Source organism: Lepidochelys kempii, chromosome 1, assembly GCF_965140285.1.
Source record: "Lepidochelys kempii isolate rLepKem1 chromosome 1, rLepKem1.hap1, whole genome shotgun sequence".
NCBI classification, from domain to species: Eukaryota; Metazoa; Chordata; order Testudines; family Cheloniidae; genus Lepidochelys; species Lepidochelys kempii.
The window spans coordinates 153,630,896-153,651,864 of record NC_136380.1 but is presented as its reverse complement, the minus strand read 5'-3'; the positions used below and the strand labels follow the sequence as shown (position 1 = coordinate 153,651,864).

The following is a 20,969-nucleotide window of genomic DNA, read 5'->3' as shown; positions in this document are numbered from 1 at the left end:
AGTTTACTCGAGAAGCATATATGCTCTGGGAAACGTTATGGATTAAATTCCCCATGGTCAACCATCCATTACTGGCTTGTCTGCATGTGTAAAAAGAATGTCGTGCCTCCCGTTTGAAGGACTCTATTTTTGTAAGAGAGGAAGAGCTGAGGGATATCCTGTGCATTACAGTCTCCCCCTACTTATTAACCCAGCATTTAACAGCAGGATGCAGGCTGAAGCTCAGTCAAAAGAAACGACTCAACCTCCAAAGAGCAATTAAAATCCTGCACTGGAATAAATCATGCGCCGCGATAATCCTGTTAATAAAACGCAGCTTGTCCTGACACTTCACTCATGCAGCAAACTAGAATTTAATGGGGGTGGCGATGGCATTAGAAAGGGAAGAAAAGGCATTCCCCCTCCGTCGCTAGACGCGACAATCCGGTTACCTTTCACCTGCCTTTGCTGCTGCACCACACCGCGCCTATCCTCTCGGGCTGCTAATACTCCTCCAGCGAGCCTGCTAATGATTCCTTTCTCTGGAGTAAGCAGGCGTCATTTGAATTACTGAAAGCACTCGCAGCAGCTCCAATGCAAAAGCCATCAGGGTTTGGTGCTTAATCAAATCAAGGGGTGGGGAGCTCAGCAACCCACTTGCTATTTTTAACCCATGTGCAAACGTTAGAAGGGAGTTTTCCTTTAGCTCTGTTCCGCAGAAGCGCCTCTTCAGTTTAACTCGTACCGTACGAGCTTTCTCAGTAGTTAGTAGGGTGGGTGATATAGAGGGTATATACTTGTTGTTGTAATGCACTTTCTGCTCTTGTGTATTCCTAACGTAGATTTTTTTTTCTCCCCAGTTTAAAACGTACTATCCAGCGCGCAGAATCTCTCCTTATTTGGGTGTACATAAGGTGCATGGAGCACTTTTGGGGAACAGTGTTGACTTTGCCAGTCGAATTGTTTCTCAGTTCAAATTAAATGCATTGGAGAAACTTTTTTTTTTTTTTTAAATTGTCGATAGCCTGAAATGATTCTTAATTTTGTGGCTGTGCATGAGGGAAAAGATCCATCTCCTCTGACCTATAAATGCCCTCAATTTGCTCCTTTATTGCAGGGTAGCTGTCCCTTAGCGTTTAGCGTAGGCAGCTCACTCCCCACACCAATCCTGCATTCATTATTAATTACACGGAGGGAGGCTGGCTGGCTGCTCCACTGTGCTGTTTGCACTTCCTCCTAGACTAATCTCCTTAACTTTTGTTTTAATAGAATATAAAACCCTGAAGAAAAAGCAGCGCTTTTAAGACGACGACATGCTTTCTGCAACTCCCCTGTATGGCAACGTTCATAGCTGGATGAGCAATGAAAGGGTCCGCATGTGTGGAATTAATGAAGACAGGTAAATATTTAAGCTTCTGGCAAGTTAAACCACGCTGAGATTCTGTGATGTGAGATTTCAGAGTTCATTCGCTTTCCTAATGCCGGAGCAGATAGCTGCCTTCTTGCATCGAGATCAGGCCAGCATTAGGAGGGAAAACAGACACGTGTGTGACAGCAGTAGACCAGTCCCTGATTTACTGTTTAACAGGCACCTGGTTCAGTGAAGCAGTAGTGTCCTTTAAAAAATATTACTCCCCTAAGCAGCCTTTAAATGCACTTTTACACTTAATTTATTTTTTCATTCCTATGAAGGAGTATTAATCCAAATACATACTCTTTTAACTCTAAATGCTAGGCATGCCAGTCCCATCTGATTTGCCTCTCAGTGCCTTAAAACAAATGGCTTGCCCAGTGCTTAAAAATCGAAACAATGTCCTTTTTATCTAGGTACTGGATTCCTTATTGTCATCCCATATGTTATTTTTTTTCTCCTACTACTATTAATTCAAGAATCTTAGTTATGCTTCTTAATACATATTTTCTAAGTGGACTCTATGGCTAAAGGGACACCACTAACTTGAAATCTAGTTTATTTAAAAACAATAAGCCTCAACAGTACTTTCAGAGACTACACTTAGCTTTGAGTAGCCCAGCCAAGTTTTGTGATTTTTTTTAAACAATAACATTTTCCTGTTTCTTCCCCACTCCTCCTCTGTTTTTAAAGGACTTTCTTCTTTGTTGCTGACTGACAGCCCCTCAGAAACAGGGGTTTGCAATCTATGCAGGGGGAAACAGTGAAAGTGACTATTTGCCAGCTCTGTGCAAACACACAGTAAACAAACTGGGGAAAAAAGTTTTGCTATTGTTTTTCCTAATTGCTTCCAGGTATAGTAATATTAGGGGTTATTTGTATCAGTAACCGATTTAAAAAAAATCAGGAGTGTAACTTCAGTTTTTTTTCAAGTAGTTGTTAGCTCTTTAAATATCAGATGGTTGAAACTGTTTCTTCTGGGTAATGATGAAACTTTCCTTCTGCTTCATGTCAGCTGTTTTATTCATGGGATTTGAAAGTTGGCACTAAAGTATATTCTTTATCAGTGCTTTCCGTGATAAAAAGTCCCAGCCCTGTAACACTGGTATGGCGCAGATGTGGAGCTTCCTCTTTAGCATGGAATAGGTGACACTTGTATGACATTAGTGTATATTTAATTTTCTCTTTGCTAACACTTAGAGATGGTATGTGAATATGGTACGTTAAATGACATAATTATCACTAGATATGAAGTAGTTTTTTTTTTTTTTTTTTTTTTTAAAGAAAAAAAACTAACAAGTCACCAGCCTTCTGGGATACGTTCTTTTGAAGTGGACTGAAACATTTTCTTAATGTCAAAACCTTTTTTACCTTGAATCTGTTCTCAGGCAGTATTTAAATATCATTATATTTTGTGAGTTAATGTAGAGGATAGAGACCATTTCATATGGGATTGTTATGGGGAAATTGAAATATGGAGCCTTACAATCTTTTATTAATATTATATGCAAGGAATATTTTCAAATAGTAAGCTTACATTTTTAATAGGAAAATTCCAGTAAATGATGGCGATGCTCCGAAAAGCAGACTGGAATTAAGGGAAGAAAATCATCTGAATCACAGTGTGGTAAGAGATTAATAGCTTTAGACTGAAATAACATCTGTTTGGTTTTTTTTAATTTCATTTTTGTGAGAAGTTTCATTTAAATAAATGATTAAAATATTTTAAGTGCAGCAAGGACTACAGTTAAGACACAAGTTCCTTCAGGTAAGAGGCCTTCTTCAAGCTGTGGTAAAAGGTTATTTTTTATTTTTCAAAGGTGTGAAGAAGGCCTCATGGTAGAAATAATTTCATTCTGTTCTGTTATCTTGTTAATTCTTTTTTATGCAGAGTGGTACAACACCAACACTGTTATTTCTAAGCCATTAGGAATAATGTGTTGTGGCACACTTGTGATTCTAGCAGGATTAGTTTATAAAGTCACTAAATAGCCAAATAGCTGGTGTTTTGATTTATCTGTTTAAAAAGTTGGAAGTGAAAATCAAAAAATTTCAGCAATGTTTCATTGATGTACTTTTCATAGGGGCATAGTACTGGAAGAGACCTCCTGGATTATTGAGTCCAGCCCCTTGCTATCACTGGCAACCCGTTTATATAATTCTGTTAATAAATTTGTTAAGATTGTTTGTTTGTTTTTTGTTCTCCCACTACTACTGTTGTAGAAAAGGGGTGGCGAGTTTGGGTGTGGACCATACGTAGCCTCCTATCTTGGATTTTCCCTTGCAGACAGACTTATAAAAATGATGCCTGTTGGATATTTCAAAAGGCTTGTGCCCCTGAAGGGATTGCATTTTGGGATGACATAGTTGCTGTCATCTGCCTTGTAGAAAGGGTTTCTGCTGAGCAGTGGAAATTTAAGGAGATGATTATTTAAAGGCAGTATTAACGAAGTTAGGTTCCAAGTGCAAAAGGTTCAACACATTTGTCAAATTATTCATTTTAAAAACTTGTTTTAGTAAATGGTGCCCCTTTACAGCTAGTCAGGATCTCCAAGACAAAAACGAAGCAGCCAACATCTTAATTAATGAGTTTTATTTCCGGCAGTTGTGTTCACCAGTTCAATCAACCTACATACATTTTAACAATGAACAATGTATTTGTATTAGTATTGTTTCTCTTCAAAATTAAAGATGTATCTATAGTCTTGAGTAATGTTGTTTTTAACAACATGCAAAAATAACACATTTCTTATTCTACAAAGGTGGATGCAACCACAGCACATCGCATTGACAGTCTTGCAGCTCTGAGCATGGACAGGTCTGGACTTATGCGGGAAGGACTTAGAGTCCCCAGCAGTATTGTCTATTCCAGTTTATGTGGACTTGGCTCAGAGAAAGCACGGGATGCTACAAGTTCTATAGCTGGTCTTGGATTTACTCCTGAAAGAAATCCAGAGATACAGTTCAAATCGAATCCCTCTGAAGCAATAGAAAGTGCATCTGTCTCTGGAAAACCCCCAAATGGCTTCAGTGCTATATATAAAACACCACCTGGAATACAAAAAAATTCTGTTCCAACAGGGGAAACGCTAGGCTTGGACAGAACTTCAAGTGACAAACAAAGTCCTCTTACTGTCAATGGTGCTAGTTACCTAAGGCTTCCCTGGGTAAATCCTTATATGGAGGGTGCAACACCCGCTCTATATCCTTTTCTTGACTCACCAAATAAGTATTCATTGAACATGTATAAGGCATTGCTACCTCAGCAGTCCACATACAGCTTACCACAACATCTGACGTATTCACCTGTATGTACAAATGGTGAACGTTTTTTATACCTGCCGCCTTCTCACTACGTTACTCCCCACATTCCATCATCTTTAGCTTCACCAATGAGGATCTCGGCTGCTTCAGCATCTCCAGCAATTCCCCCACTAGTACACTGTCCAGATAAAAGCTTGTCTTGGAAGATGGGAGTCAGTCCTGGAAATCCTGTTGACTCTCATGCCTATCCACATATTCAGAACAGCAAACAGCCCAGAGTCCCATCTGCAAAGTCAGCTGCAGGTAATATGTCAACAGACCCTGCTATCTTGTTATCTCATTCGCCGAGACCATCTCCTAGAGTTCATCTGCCCACACAAGTTGGGGATACCTACTCAGAGTATCACAAACAGTTTTCCAGAATTTCGACGTCTCCTTCTTCAGTTACGCTCCCAAAGCCATATGTGAGTGTAAGTAATGAATTTCCTCCTTCCCGACTGTCTAATGGAAAAGTTCCCAAAACACATGACACTGGTGAAATTTCACAGCAAGCTACAACACATGTAAGAAAAACAGGTCACGATAGAAAGGACAGCCGGTCACCTCTGCCACTAGAAAAACAAACAACTGCCAAAGATGTCATAGACAAACCACTAGACTTGTCATCAAAAGTGGTTGATGCAGAGACAACCAAATCTGACCTTATTAAAAAAATGGCACCAACTGTTTTAGTTCATAGCCGAGGTGGAAGTGGATTAGTTTTACCTGGAAGTGATGTTCAGAAAGAAACTATTTTTCCTTCAGGAAATGGTTGTCCTCTTTATAGACCTGAAATAATTAGCACCGCACCTTCATCCTGGGTTGTTCCTGGTCCAAGTCCGAACGAAGATACCAGTGGTAAAAACATGCAGTTGAAAAACAAAGCATTAGACTGGGTGATACCACAACAGCGAAGCTCTTCTTGCCCTCGGATGGGTGGAACAGAAGCAGTAGTCAGTAATATTTCAGGGTCTGTGTCAAGCGGAGGTCGGCCCGCATCTGCTTCACCAGCTCCAAACGCCAATGTAGACTGCACCAAGACAAACAGGAGTGCTATGGAAAGTACTGCGTCTGTCATACAGCATATAGGACAACCTTTAGCAACGTCTGCAAAACATAACAGTAAAGTGACTAAATCCAATAATCAAGAATCTAGTTTCAAAGCAAATGAGAATGCCCTTGCATCAAGTTCCATGTTTTTACCTCCAAATGAGGCATTCCGATCTCCACCATTGCCGTATCCAAGAAGTTATCTCCCGTTTCCTGTTCCAGAGGGTATAGCTATAAGCCCTTTATCTTTACATGGAAAAGGACCTGTGTATCCTCATCCACTTTTGTTACCCAATGGCAGTCTTTTCCCTGGGCATCTGGCACCAAAACCTGGCATTCCATACACCCTGCCAGCTGCTAGAGGAGAGTTTATGACCTATCAGGATGCCCTGGGGATGGGGATGGTACATCCTATGTTGTTACAGCATTCAGTTTTGGAAATAAATAAGGATGAAAAATCAGAAAGAAGATCTAGGTCACATGAAAGGCTCCGCTATGAGGATCCTGCTACAAGAAACAGATTGCCAGAGATGCTGGAAACCAGTACAAAGACACATTATGAAGTACCTATTGATAAGAACACAAAATCACACCAAAGTTCAAGTCATAGTAAGAACGCGGCCAAAAGTGACAAACACATCTTTACAGATCTTCTGCGAGATGAACAAGATGTGAAAAGTGAAACAAATGTAGCAAAAACTGGCTTTACTACTGAAAGCAGTAATCAGACTAGTGACTCCACAAAGCGCAAGGTAGAACAAGTGTTGCAGCACAGAGATTTTATTGTAATGAGAGAAGAGTTTGGAAGAAATAATGATTTCCACGAAACCTATAATTTTAAACAGGCTCAGAATTCATCACTGTTCAATTTAAGGAAAGAGGATGTATCAGGAAGCCAAAATAAAGAAAGATTACCAGTTCAGCCTTCCTCTGCTTTCTTAGAGAATACTCATGGGAGTGATGGTCCAGCTATGTGTTTTGGCAAAGTACAGGATGGTGCAAAACAACTTTGTATGGGAAATATACAGTCAAATATTGAATCTAATCAGACATATACCAAAGATGGAACTGATGATCTAGAAGCTACTGATGGCAAAATTTTGAAACCCAAGCCGTCTAAATTGGCAAAAAGAATTGCAAACTCTGCTGGCTATGTAGGTGATCGATTCAAGTGTGTTACAACTGAACTGTATGCAGATTCTAGTCAACTCAGCCGAGAGCAGCGGGCACTGCAGGTGAGTCTGTGAGGTTTAACTACCAAAGCATTTGTTTGTGTTTTTTTGTTTATAAAGTCACAGTCAAGTATTAAATTTGATATATCCTACACAGGTGGGGAATATGTTATTTGGTCTAGATGTTGCCAGAAATGGTAACAATAACTTTTTGTTTATAAAACTGTGAAGCCAGGTTATGTGAATAGTAGTAGATGTGAACTATATGTGAACTATATGTATTCACTAGTCAGTTTAAAAAATGCTTTAAATGAGAACTGATAAAGTGCTGATAACATAAGTATTAAATATTCTGCAGTTAGGGAAGCTGAAGAATGCATGATATGTTAGACTCGTGGTTGCTTTAGCTTCTCAGTAGGCTTGTACTGTAAGATAGCAAAGGGTATCCAGAAGTTCTGATTAGTATACCATACGTGACATTTGATGGAGAGGAGTAGCAGCCATGTGTTGGTGGGTGTTATGCAACTTTTATGCAACCTTTTCACCAATCAAGAATGTAGTAAAAGAATAGAAGCAGTATTGAATTTGATGTTGAGCGATGACAGATATTGTATAGGAATTTCCTTAAGATACTTTACTTTTAATTAAAAGATGAGTTAAACCAAATTGTTGTGCATTGTTAAGAAAAGAATTGGTTATGCTTATAAAAATGGATGAAATTATTTAAATGATCCATTGAGTGCCCATTTTAATTACATAGATGGAAGGATTACAAGAGGACAGTATTTTATGTCTACCTGCTGCTTACTGTGAGGTCAGTTCTTCAAATTTTTATTACTAGAATCTTACATAAACCTTTGAGTTAAATTTCATTTCCAAATACACAAAGGGAAGTTTGTGGGCCATGGTCGTCTTTATTCATTGTGCAGTTTCTGTTTTTATGTTTTTGTTTTGTTTCTTATACCTCCAAAACAGAATGTTTTTGTTTATATACAGTATATCTTTATATATGAAAGAATTGTGTGGATTTTTACATATAGATACTAGAAATTTTGAATATTTTTATACAACTGAGATATTTTAAACTTTTATATATTAGATATATATCTCAAACCTTGGTTTTGAGCAGATTTTTCTTTGGAAATACTTTCATATAAGGTAAGGTAAATGGAGTAGCTTTTATTGTGAGATTTTTTTTCATATCAATTCTCTTTCTAGCGTGCAATGATGCGCTTCTCAGAGTTGGAGATGAAAGAGAGAGAAGGCCACACAGCAACCAAAGACTCAGAGGTCTGCAGATTCAACCAGGCAGACTGGGAAAACTTGAAAGGAAATAATGAAAAGAAGCCAAAGTCTGTCACTCTGGAAGATGCCATTGCTGATCAAAATGACAATGATAGATGTAAGCACATTTAGAAGGCTTTTTGAAGTGTGTGTGTGTATGTATGTATACTGTAGCAGTTTGTCCTAAAACTACATAGTATATGGAAACTAGTAGAATTTTTATCACTACAGAATGTTGTAAATAAAAGAGTGATTAATAGTGACAGCAGTAACTAATACAAATTTACATAACCGTATCTAGTCACCTTTTCGTATATAGAGTTGTGACCTCTGCCGTTTTCCATGCATATTTTTTGATCTATGAATGTCGGTTGAAAGTTGCACCTTTCGGCAGGTTATTGTCATAGTAGTTCTCGCTCTAAATGGATCTACTTTGCAGTAGATGAACTAGTACCTTAACAGATTAAACTAAAAACCCAGGCTCTTATTGCACCATCAGTTTTTTTTAAGTTTTTAAGAACTTTCCGATTTTCCCTTTTGTGACGTTCTTTTTAAAAACGGGTGGCACCGTTAAGTTCCAGTAATGTAGCTTTCCTTCACTATATGGGGGCAGGCAAAATGGAAGGGTGGCAGGGGAAGTCAAGTATATAATCTACGGCATCTACTTTATTTATAAATAAACTGTAGCTGTGAAATTGAAAATGCATGTGTAACTATCTCATCCCCTCCACTTATTACTGTGGCAGGGTATGTATGTGTTAGACCATCAGAAGTCCTCAAGGGCAGTCACCATGCTGTGAAACTGTCTGTTGCTGATGCCATTGTTGTTTGGACCAAGGGAAAGAGACTTTGCAGTAGCGTGGGACAGTGTATGGAAGTACTGTCATTGAGCTCTATTGCAAAAAGCACAAAGCACTTTTTTTCTTAAGTCATATTAATTTTTTAATGTATATTTGTAAAATTAGTTCTAATTCATAGCAAGTGGTGTGGGTTCCATCAGTGTCCAAACCGTTTTCCTTGCAACAGCTTGTAACAAGGTAATTAAGGAGCTGATCACTGTTTTATTCCGTATTTGCAGAAAATTCAAAGTTGCAATTCAAGAAAAACGTTAGTAGAACACTGGATGGTCTGTAGTATATGTATAATTTGTTGGGTTGATGTGCATAGTCGGGAACTTATGAGTAGGGCTGGTAGAAAATGTCATCTAAGCGATTTAATAATTGTGAGTTATTGTCCTGGTCTTTGTTTAATAATTTTGGTGGACAGGATGATGATCTGCACCTGCTCAGTTCCTCACCTAAGTCAAGTTACTGTGGTGTTGCGGCCACTAAAATAAAATATGTGAACAAAAAAGTAGCTTGGCAAAGTAACAGTGAAGATTTCATTTTTAATCTACAGCTAATATCAGAATGGCAACCAAGCTTAGCTTCTAGAAACTCAGCCTCCTATTCCCTGAGGTCTATTGAGTGAGTTTTCAGGAGCAATGAGGCCTTGTTGTTCTACAGTATCCCATTGCCTGGTCATAAGCATGATAGACTTTCTACAGGGTGCTACTGCTAGAGCTTTCAGTTCCCAGCATTACTCACACCTCAGAGTGCACTGCACACTTGTAATGGCCTCCATTAAATCCCACACACATTTTGAAACATCAAAGTGGTGTAAGAGCAGCAGCATCTGGGTCGTGCCACCTGGATGCCACTGTTGGAGGGAGGGCAGGTCACCTAAGCTCTCACAGAGGTAGGCTGAAGGGAAGAACAGGCTATTGCCAAAAGTAGATCAAACCGGAGTTGATTAATGAGAGAGAAAACAGGGAATAGTCCGGAGGGTGAGAGAAGGAGAGAGAAAAGTTTCTTCAGATGCACATCTCACTTGTTTGAGGATTATCCCTCACTATTATAAATGTAATCTTAATTACACTTTTGAAGATGCAGAAAATAGCAAAAAAATAAAACCAAACCGTACAATTGCAGTTGTCTCAAATCCATAACTTAGCAGTGTTCTGGCTTATGAGACTCCATTGGATGAAATGCATTTGGAACTAGTAAAGAATTGCTGGGTGTGGGGGAGGGTATTATGACGTTTTGTGAGTATGTTCCTGTGCGCAATTAATTAGCTATGAATTAATGGGAAGTTTTATAGGCTTGCTAAAATTGCAAAATCTATAAACTTTTAAAAATGCAGCTTTCTTTTAGCAAGTTTCTCTTGCATGTGATGGGCTTTGCAGCAACTATGCTTGCAGATACTAATTTGGTTCCCAAGGCAGGTCTGCACTTAGCCCTGGTCTACGCTGCAGGGTTAGGTCGATGCAAGGCAGCTTACGTCGACCTAACTCTGTAAGCATCTTAATTAAAATGTTGCTCCTGCCGATGTAACTCGGTCCGCTATGCCAACTTAATAACTCCACCTCTGTGAGAGGCGTAGCAATTAGGTTGACACAGTGTCAGTGCATTGCTTACACTGTTCTGAAGCCATCCCACAGTGCCCCACACTGACAGTACAATTGGCACAAGTGCTCCTGGTGAGGTTGTGCGCTGCCGACACAAGGAGCATAGTGTGGCTATGCAAAAGTGATTTAATTACTCATTGGCTGTACATCAATGTAACTTAAGTCAACATCATTTTTGTAGTGGGACATACCCTTAAAGTGCTGCAGCGGCATAGCTGCACCGTTGTAGAGCTTCAGTGAAGATGTTACTAGCCGACGTGAGAGTTTCTACCATTGGTGTAGTTAATGCACCTCCGGAAGAGGCAATAGCTATGTTGATGGGAGAATATAGCACTATCTATAGTGGGGGTTAGGTCAGTATAACTGCATTGCTCAAGGATGTGGATTTTTCATACCCCTGAGTGACTTAGTGATACCGGTGTAAGTTTATAGTATAGACCTGGTCTCAGTAAAAATTTTTTACGGCCCTGTTTCACCTTCTGCTCCTTGGTATAGCAGCTGATTAAATCAGGGATATGAATTTTGCACTTCTTGAATGCCTCTAGCATAGTATTTTTGGTGCTCTGGTGCAGCTTGAATTGCTGGGAATCCTGACCCATCTCTCTAACCGAATAACAACTGGCAAAGATGTGATAAACTTTGCCTAGTGTTCTCCTCAATTTACCAGCTGTGGCTTTCAACAACCATGCTCACAGGAGAAAATGTAAATACTCTCATTCCCCCCCCCCCAACCCCCACCATCCAATTCCTAATCTCTGCTGAAAGGTTTAAAATTGAATAGAACTTTAAACAACTGTATTTCAGAACTTCTCCTAGCTTATGCTCTGCCTCCTATGTTGGATCTTGATGCTGAAAAGATGCTACATTTTGTTTTATATAATGTTCATAAATTTCTATCTAATATTACAGCAGTAGGCCTTCCAGATGCTAGCAGGAAATGCACGAACAAAATTATTTGATTAATCAGTAATTTTTGGTAAAATGTTAAATTTGAGCCCTGCTGTGAACCTTCAGCTGGCTAACCTGAATTTGAAAGAAAAACAAATACAATTTAAAGCCTGATCCTGTAATGTGGTATGCAGCTCAACTGCTGTGACCTTGCAAGGCCCCAGTCATGTCAGTGGGGCCCTGTGCAGGGTTCAGTAGTCTGTGCATAGAACATAATACAGGATCATTGCCTTAAGATCTAGTGGGAGTTTCAGACACTACTTCTATAACTCTTGCCTCCTACAGCAATAATAATGGTATAATGAATATTTTTGCCACTCTGCCTTTTTTTTTTTTTAAATGAATTCGTACAGCCATCTGACAGCCCCAGTTTTTTTTCTGGGCTGTCTCGGGGGTTTAGTCAAGTGGCACATGGGTAAAGCCTTGCCATCCCCCAAAACTCCATGATAACGTAATAAACTGGTTCACATTGTCTAATGACTTCTAAGACGTTTCTTCAGTGTTTAGAATGCAGACTGTTGCTAGGAATAGGCTCTCTCTCTCTCTGCAGAAGAGTACAAAGATTCAAACTTGGTTAAATAGAGGGATAAACTGTAAGTGTCTTAATACTCTTCTATCTTGTTTAGGACTCAGTGGGAAATATGCGAACAGTAGTGAAGCTGCTTTGTTGCTAAGGTGACTAGTAAATGTTGCTGTGGCAATGCTTCTATAGAGCATTTCCATAGCACAAACACAATAAATTATGGGATGTGTGTGTCGTGAGTCATAGAAATGTTCAGTGATCAAGTGATTTAAGCATACAGATAGGTACATTTACTTCAGTGTAGGTCATGTGACACAAGCATGTTGGTAAACCACCACAATTTTTGAGCAGTACTAAAATCATACAAAAATATGTAAGAGTAAATAAAATTCTACAAGCTGCAAATGTCTTGATAGACAAACTGGTAGTTTTGCTTCTCTGATATTACAGTAGAGAGATACCCGTTTTTATTTTTCTCTATTAAGGATTAAACAGTATGTTCAGAGATTTTGGGGAATGTGGGTGTGAGGAGGAGATTATGGCAATTCTGTGCATGGAAGTATAATGCCTTTTATTTGCAAGGAGGTTAAAATTCAGATGTTAAGAACTGATCTGCAGCCTCTTTGCTAGGTGTCTGTTTCTTAGCACACAGCATGGGTAATCCTTCAGTTTCTTGCTTGTATGCATGCTGAGTAATGAAAGATCAAAACAGCAAACATTCTGTTGTTGCCATTTGGCTTGGTCAGCATTACCTTGCAATGACTGGCAGTGGTGCAAAAAAGCCTCATGATTCTGAATATAATGGATTTAGGTGAAGGGAACAAGGATGGAAAATATCCGGGAAAAGACATCCAGAGAGGGAAAATGTGAATTTTTTCCCCCCATGGGATAGTCAGAATATGGCTTGCTTTATCTTGACAAGCGACTTGGCTGAATGAATTCTATTTTTGTTGTGATCTTGGTGATGAATGCTAGTTCATGTTCAGATAAAGTGTCCTGTGAAAAGTTGGGATGAGGACTAAAAGGCATCTTACTTAAATGCCTGCAGTGAGAAGTCACTGAAGAGGAGAGGAAAAACTGGTTCTAGTTGCCACTTTATCTATAAAGAAAGAACTGCAGTTTAAAAACTAAGGTATGTGTTTTCTGTTCACATTGTATGGGAGATGTGTTGTTAAATAGAATTTGTGCTGGCAAGAAAAGGAAGATGGAGAAGAAAATGAAGAAAAGTTTTTAATAATCATTTCTTTCTCACAAAGTGTGACCAGTGCACTGGGGATACTCCTTCAAGTGGAAAACAATACGTGTAGAGTCGTCATTCTTTACAGTTTCCAATTTTAAAGGATAGTAAAAGGTGGCTTTTGTTGCTGAGTTAGTATGACTGGACTGCGGTTAGCAAATGATGTCAGGAATGTGTTGCCCTTCACTGTAGCAGCATTTGCTGTTTTAGAGTTAACCTTCTTATGTGATGTGTTTGATGTGAAAACTAGCATTTACTATTATATTAGTCTCTTTCTGCTGCTTATTATTTGAATAGTAGTGGTGATTTGAAAACTCCAAAGTGCGTTTTCAGTTTGCTTTCTTAGCAGAGTAAAGGGTACAGGGGAGGCATGAGTGCCTGAGGAAGACCAAACTCTGCGTATGGGCCCAAAGAGGGGAGACTATCCTTGTGCTAATGCACTTTTCTTTGATATTCATACCTGGATTTTGGGAGTCCTGTGTCTTTGGTCCAGATGGCTTTCCAAACCAGTTTCAGGACAGAGTGGAATCTGGTGGTAAAATATTAATAGAGTTCACAGGAGTTGTGTTCTGTGAAAATACTGCAGTTGTTCTGAGCAAAAAACAAAAAACTAACAACTTCTTGGCATTTGGCATAACTAGACTCCATAATGATAATGCTTTGATGTAGGGCACATGCCTGAGAAGACAGTGCCAAACTATGGGCCATCTGAAAGCCCAGACTTTTTGTTTGTAGAACTTTGCTGAACAGAAATGAGTCTTTAGTTTTTAAGGGCATTACCAGTAAAATTGTAGAAAAGTGTATTTTTGATAGTCTGCAAATACAGTATAGTCAGTATGCTTCCCAAAATATTTTAATAACTTTACAATTCTGCCTGAATATCTCTTCCCTCACTTTGCAGCATTGGCATAGGCAGATTATAATGTGTCACGTTTTATATACGTTGAGCATCTAATGTTCCTAATCTTTTAAAATGGGTCAGTAAAGAACTGGCCTGCTAGCTTGACAGTAATAGGTTATCATGCTGCCATCATGGGGGCATCACTGAGTTTCCTACTGCTTATGTGGTAGACTCAGAGGACAGGAATGAGTGGAACTACTCCCATCAGCTATTTGCCACAGACATGTGGACTGGCATTGGTGGTGGTTTTGCTCTTCTCTCTAGAAACAATGTATCAGAAAAACTATGTGAATGAAGGACTGATGATAATGAGACTAAAGTGAACATCGCCACTTCTTCATTCTTGGGGCTATTCTTTGCAAGGCATTCTGGGTTTCTAGGTCAGATCCTGATTGGAAATAAAAGAATTAGGGATGTCACTTTTAGGGATGTCACAATAATTTGATGTCACTTTTTCATTAGTAACGAGGGGGTGCTAAATGGCTGTTCCCTGCAGATCCCACCTGCAGTCTCTGGATGGTCACAATAAGGATTGCTCCTCCTCCAGGTCCTTACAAGGGATCTCTAGGAGGTAATCAGGGTGTTCCTGCCCTTTCTCATTCCAAAGTGCATTATCGACAGGGAGACCGTTCCACAACAGTGATTTTCAATCTGAAAGACGCTACATAATTTCTGGTATGGGTGAACACCTAAAAAATGTAACTACTAGAAATGTGATGAAATACCCTTTGACCTTGTCTGTTCAGGGAGTTAAACACAAAATGATGAGAGAGAGTGTGTAGATCACTTTATCAGATTTTATTTTATGTTTTTAGAGACATTTTTGAAGTGATAACTTGAAGTGTTGCCGGTCCAACTTCTTTTAAATTTGTGCAGAACAAATCTGATGTGCTGATGTTATATGAGGCTGGATACTCTTAGTACATTGTTATCAGATGTGCAGGTGTCTAATATTTACAAGTGCATTTTGATTTTGGACAGTAACTTTTTGGAGAAAGAGTATAATAAATTAAGGTCGCTGCTCCAGTCTTCCAATCTTTGTTTTCTTTTTTTAAAAAGAATAAGACATATCAGTGTTATGTATAAGATGAACAATCTAAAAAATGGGTTCACACAGTACCAAACAGCCACAGAGAGGTATGGTCAGGGCATGAACATTCCACAGGACAAATATAGTGCTTTCTTGAGAAAGTGCCTCTGGCTTTTACCTCTTGTCCTTTTATTGGTTGAGTTTGTAAGCTTCTAAATGGAGTTTAAACTTTTATGCAGTGTTTTTTCTGGAGCCTGCAGACAGCTGAAATGCCTTAACTGCTGCTTAGAGCTTTTCCAGGTTACAGTAAGTGGAAACTGACCAGAGGCTGCTTCACTATCGCTGCTGCTAAAGGAAACCCTAAGGGCAGCAGTAAAACTGACAGACATGAGGTCAATTTAGCTTTGCTTCAGCTGGGAAGTATTGTGGTCAGCAGGGGATGGTGGTAGTTTTGGAGCTGCTCTGTGGTGTGGCAGAACATAGACAAAGCCTAAGGAAGGACTTGATACCATCCTTATAGTAGTTAGAGAAGTCTGAGGAGAGGTTTGGGAAACACGCTCACTTTTCACCCCTCACCCCCTTCCTTCCAACAGCCAGACTATTTGGGTGCTTGGCTTTGTCAGGAACCTATTCGCTCAAGGCTACAAAAGATGATGCCCCAAGCAGGGTCCAGGTTCTGGTAGGAAAACTAGCATGAACTCCTCGGGGGGAGAAAACCTTTCTCAAGCTCTAGTCACTTATGACACACTATGATGGGGTAGTCAATAGGTACACTGTGGGCAAAGTCCAGACCCCCAGACTGAACAGACCCTGAAATCCTTATTTACTCATTTATTATTATTTTATTTATTTATTATCGTTGGGATTTTTTATTATTTTTTTCTGGAATCTGGACCTTGACTATATGTTGACCAAGAAATTTGGACCTTGACACACACAAATTGACTACCCCTGAACAATGAGATGCTGCTTGTAGAAGACTTTTGAGATTTTCATAATAGGATAGTCCTCTTTTGTGTTCTTTGAACAGCAGTAAAATAGAAAATAATGAAGACAATGTAAATGTCAACATGAGACTTCAGAACCAGCACCTATTTAAGGAAATACTGTGCACTACACATAATTATTTCATTCTGTCTGCAGATTCATGCAGACGTAATTGCATTGGTTTGTAGCTGATTCACATTTTGAAGGTTGTCTTTTAAGTTCAAGGAGCAGAGGAGGCAGGCACCGAGGAGAAGTACTGGCGAATGGAATGGTGGTGAGCCAGCTCAATTTACCCTCTGCCTTTCCCAGTCAATGGGGATTGGCTTTTCTTCTTGCCTGGGCATTGCCAAAAGGAGAGTGGGGACCCTTAATATAGTTCACAGATAGTTGGGGTTCTGGAAAATGTGTCAAGCCCTGTGTAAGAAGGGACAAGCATGACTAAGTAGATGGGATGGGTGGAGATGAGTAAATGGGGCCAGGGTGAGTGAAAGGAAGAGGGTAGTGGGTGAGCAGATGTGGTTGAAGAGAAGAGATTGATGGGATAAATGAGAAACGAAGTGGACTTTGTGTATGTGAGAGCAGTTTTGAGGGGAGAGGGGCTGAGGAAGACATGACAATGTATATGGAAGCAAAAGGGATTTGAAATGTTGGGAGATGGGGAGAAAGAAAAGAGGAAATGGACTGTAAACAATACTTGGGCAGGGGGGAAAGACAACAGAAGAGTGAGCCAGAAAGGGTAAGACTTATGAGAGATGTAAACTCTAATATATAAAAGTGTGTGTATATATAATATTAAAAATTCAAAGTTGATGGATGTGTTACTTAAGTGAGGGATAGCTCAGTGGTTTGAGCATGGGCCTGCTGAACCCAGGGTTGTGAGTTCAATCCTTGAGGGGGCCATCTGGAGGAAAAATTGGGGATTGGCCCTGCTTCAAGCAGGGGGTTGGACTAGATAACCTCCTGAGGTCCCTTCCAACCCTAACCTTCTATAATTCTATAGTGCATAATAAGTAGTATGCACCTATTTTGTTTGTTTGGGTTCTGTTTCAGGAAATAATCTCTAGTCAAAGAATCCCTGTACAATGTTTAAGTCCCCTTGAAATTAAGCATGCGCTTAAGATCCTGAATCAGGTTCTTAAGTTTGAAGGGACATGGTAGCATAGGGTTTTTCTCCTTGGCTAGTAATCTTATTCAAGTATCAGAGGGGTAGCCATGTTAGTCTGGATCTGTAAAAGTGGCAAAGAGTCCTGTGGCACCTTCTAGACTAACAGTCTGTTAGTCTAGAAGGTGCCACAGGACTCTTTGCTTACTCAGGTAGCATCAGGTAAATTTTTCAAGGCTTATATGGTCACTGTAGCTGCAAAGTTTCATGGAATAAGTGAGTGCTGGATTTTTTTGAAGGAAGAGATGGAGGGAGCTTGCTATACGGTGACTGGGAGATTATTACGGGTGTACAAGGCTTCATATAACCTTAAAATAAATTCAGGTAGTGTCTTATCATTTCACAGCTATTCTTGAAGTGTTTTTCGTATCAAAGAGTGAGTGCTAGAATGTGCATTCACTTGTTTTCCATTTGTACATCCAAGGACACACAGTAGCAGGGTTGAATTCTTGTAATCAGGCTCTGCAGTCTGGCATGATTAGTCTTGCATTGACTTAAAGTATCAGAGCTGCTGAAATTAATTTTATAAAAGCCATTGCAGAAATGAAGCTTGCATTGCTATCTGATTTTTAAGGTTGCTCTTTCAAAAGAGTATGTGCTTTTGATATCTAAAGGTGATTCTTTAAAGTCCTGGAAAAACCCTGAATTAAAGAGAAAGGTAAGTATACTGTGGCATTTCTATGGCTACTTGTATGGTGAAGTGCCTGATTGGATGCTGGCTAAAAATTGAAGGCCGAAAATTTGAAGACGTGCTTGGTTTTCAACTTGACTGCTGAGAAAGTTGCTGTTTTACAGCTGACTGTAGCAAAATTTGATCTAAAATAAACTATTTCTTGTTTTGGTTCAGAAATCATAAGGATATATTATTAGGAGATTGAAATTGAAGAGATCAGAAATGAGTTATTTCACAACAGACTCAGTTTTGTTTTTTAATTATTTTTAGGTGATTTTAATAGTGCAGAAAACAGCCAAGATCATTTTCTTGAAACCTCAGAGGAAAGAGACCCTCCAACTGAGAAATATTATCTGGAGAGACATTCCCTCTATGAAAATATAGGGGACCAGTCAACAGACTATATCGGTCAGCATCCATGCCCACGTCTGGATAGAAAGCGTAAACCCTCTGGCGAGAAAGTACAGAATGGGGCCAGCCAAAACGAAAACTATGTGGATGAACTGCAGGATGAAGCTGTGTCAAAGGCAAAAAAGAGGAGGAGCTCCAAAGGTAACCCCATTGCTTTGGTCTCCCTTAAGGAATTTCTTGTGAAAGGAGTATCCCTATGAATTAACGTCTCCATTTATGAACTTGATAGTTACCAATCTGAGCACTGTCATTTCACTTAAAATAATCTCTTGGTATCTGAGGGTAAAGCACTAGTGATTGGACACTGTAGCCATAGCAATGCAAATGACCCTAGTGCATGTGACCCTTAATGACCAAACCTTTTAAAATGCATAGTGTGGTGGTAAAGCTGAGACTATATGCCCCGCAAGTGAAATGTAGTTTTTGTTTTAAGTTGAGGGGGCTTTTTGATTAATTTTTAGTTATTTTTCCATTAGATGACTGGCCTGAGAGGGAAATGACAAACAATTCCTCTAACCACTTAGAAGAGCCCAATTGTAATGAGGTGACCAACCTGAAGGTGTGCATTGAATTAACAGGGCTCCATCCCAAAAAGCAGCGTCACCTGCAGCATCTTAGGGAACTATGGGAGCAGCAGGTGTCACCAGAGAGATCCCCGTCCGGCAAGTTGGGCCGGCAAAGCAGGAAAGATTTAGCTGAGGCTGTTCAGCCAGAGGCCACTGCAAAGGTCAAAGACTGCACAGAAGAAAGGCACACCAGGAAAAGGTCAGAGGTCAAAAGCAATAGAAGTTGGTCTGAAGAGTCCCTCAAAACAAGTGACAATGAACAAGGTATGCAGAGACTACTAGGGAAACATCAGCTGGCATAGCATTAGTAGTGATGCATGCTGCCACCACTGTTAAGGAATCGTCAGCAGTTTTTATAGAAGTCCACATGTATAAGGACTTACAGCTCCACTATAAAAAGATCACTAGCTAAAATTTGTCAGGTGGGGGTGCGTGTGTGGTGTGTGTTTGTTTGTTTTAAATTGTGGTTCAAATGACTTTAAAATTGAAGCTTTGTGTCTGCAGATCTTTTGGCATTCTTATAATTCAGGAATAGTTCTGATTTAGAAAAAAAAAATCTCAGGTTGTTAGTCCATGTAAAAATACTTACTGCATGTATAGCTAAATGGATTAGTGCTTTTTGGGTATAATTAAAAACAAACAAGAAGTCCAGTATGAGTACCATGAAGACTCTGATTCTCTATCTTGGGAATCTGCTGTTCCATCAGGTTAAGAACTGCTGAGTTTTTCTGCTTTCTCAAAGGCTTAGAGGCAGTCAAGAGGTTACCCCTGTGTTTTTCCCTTAGTGCAGTCTGCCTGTTTGCTTTCTCTACAGACACGCCTGATGAACTGCCCTGACATTGCTCCCCAGTATTCTTCCATGCGCAGGCGCTGAGCTTCCCTCAGCCACGCACTGAGGGCTCTGTTCTTCAGGATATCTTGCTAGGTTCTCTCTCTCTCCTGCTCCTCTAGTTCACTGTGCATCTCAGGCCAGGTCCATGCTGTAAACTTACATCAGCATAACTACGTCGCTCAGGGTATGAAAAATCCACACCCCTGAGTGATGCAATTATATTGACCTCAGCGCTATGTTGATGGGAGGGCTTTTCCTGTCAACATAGCTACTGGCCTCTCAGGGAGGTGCATTAAGTGTGCCGGCGGGAGAAGCTCTTCACTGAAGCGCTACAGGGATTCCCCTTGACTAACAGTATGATTCCTCCCCACCCCCACAACTGCTTCAATAGCTGAGCAAGGCCCAACCAGCAGCATCAAAGGCTCCTGTTCCTGTATTTAGCTCCGCATGCTGGCAGTCTTCTCCTGATGTTCTATTACTTCAGTCTGGGGGCTTCTCCTAAGCAGGACTGTCTCCCCACTTACTCCAGTCTGGAGCTTGCTCGCTTCTTATTTCTGCTCCATCACCATGGCAGCCAGCAAGTGTTGAGCCAATGGGTGGAAGAGGTGTGCTCCCAGAGACCTCCCCTGAACTGTCACAGTGGCCAGCTCCAGCTGCCCACAGTATTCCAGGGAGGGGCCAAGCACTACGGCTCTTTCCCTGTTTTACTGCCCCTCCCTCCCACCATTCACATGCTGCTTCATTTTTGTCTTCTCTCTCCCCTTCCCTGGCTGTCAAACCTCAGGTGATTAGTTACCTCAGTAATTTGAGGAGGCATTGCTCCCACAAACCTAAACAACTTAAAATCTCAGCTGCACTTACATATCCTCAACATGCTTTGTGCTGTCTTGACTGGCATCCTGCAAACCCAAACCATGTGGCTATTTCTGCTCACAGACCCTCCACATCTTCTCACATAGCTCTTCCTTCTTCCTCCATCCCACTCTTAAAAGTAGAGGATGAAGCTCTCCTTCTCCCTTTCAGGATATGCAGATCAAAGGCTGTAAGTATTGTC

At 40.1% G+C, this 20,969-nt stretch overlaps 1 protein-coding gene across 13 annotated transcripts in view; it reads left to right on the top strand.

Moving 5' to 3' along the window:
* The window catches only part of BCOR (BCL6 corepressor), a 68,029-nt gene that overhangs the window by 19,559 nt on the left and 27,501 nt on the right, over positions 1-20,969 (top strand). For 7 of the 13 annotated variants that reach the window (XM_073358372.2, XM_073358401.2, XM_073358382.2 and 4 more), the window contains 7 exons: positions 1,249-1,378; positions 2,939-3,017; positions 4,153-6,978; positions 7,676-7,729; positions 8,134-8,317; positions 18,377-18,658; positions 18,994-19,347. In XM_073358372.2, coding sequence (XP_073214473.1) covers positions 1,293-1,378; positions 2,939-3,017; positions 4,153-6,978; positions 7,676-7,729; positions 8,134-8,317; positions 18,377-18,658; positions 18,994-19,347 — 3,865 coding nt within the window. In that variant the 5' untranslated portion in view covers positions 1,249-1,292. Of the gene's footprint in view, positions 1-1,248; positions 1,379-2,083; positions 2,245-2,938; positions 3,018-4,152; positions 6,979-7,675; positions 7,730-8,133; positions 8,318-18,376; positions 18,659-18,993; positions 19,348-20,969 lie in introns of those variants that run through there. The other 6 variants (XM_073358455.1, XM_073358437.2, XM_073358444.2 and 3 more) reach the window with 6 other exon arrangements.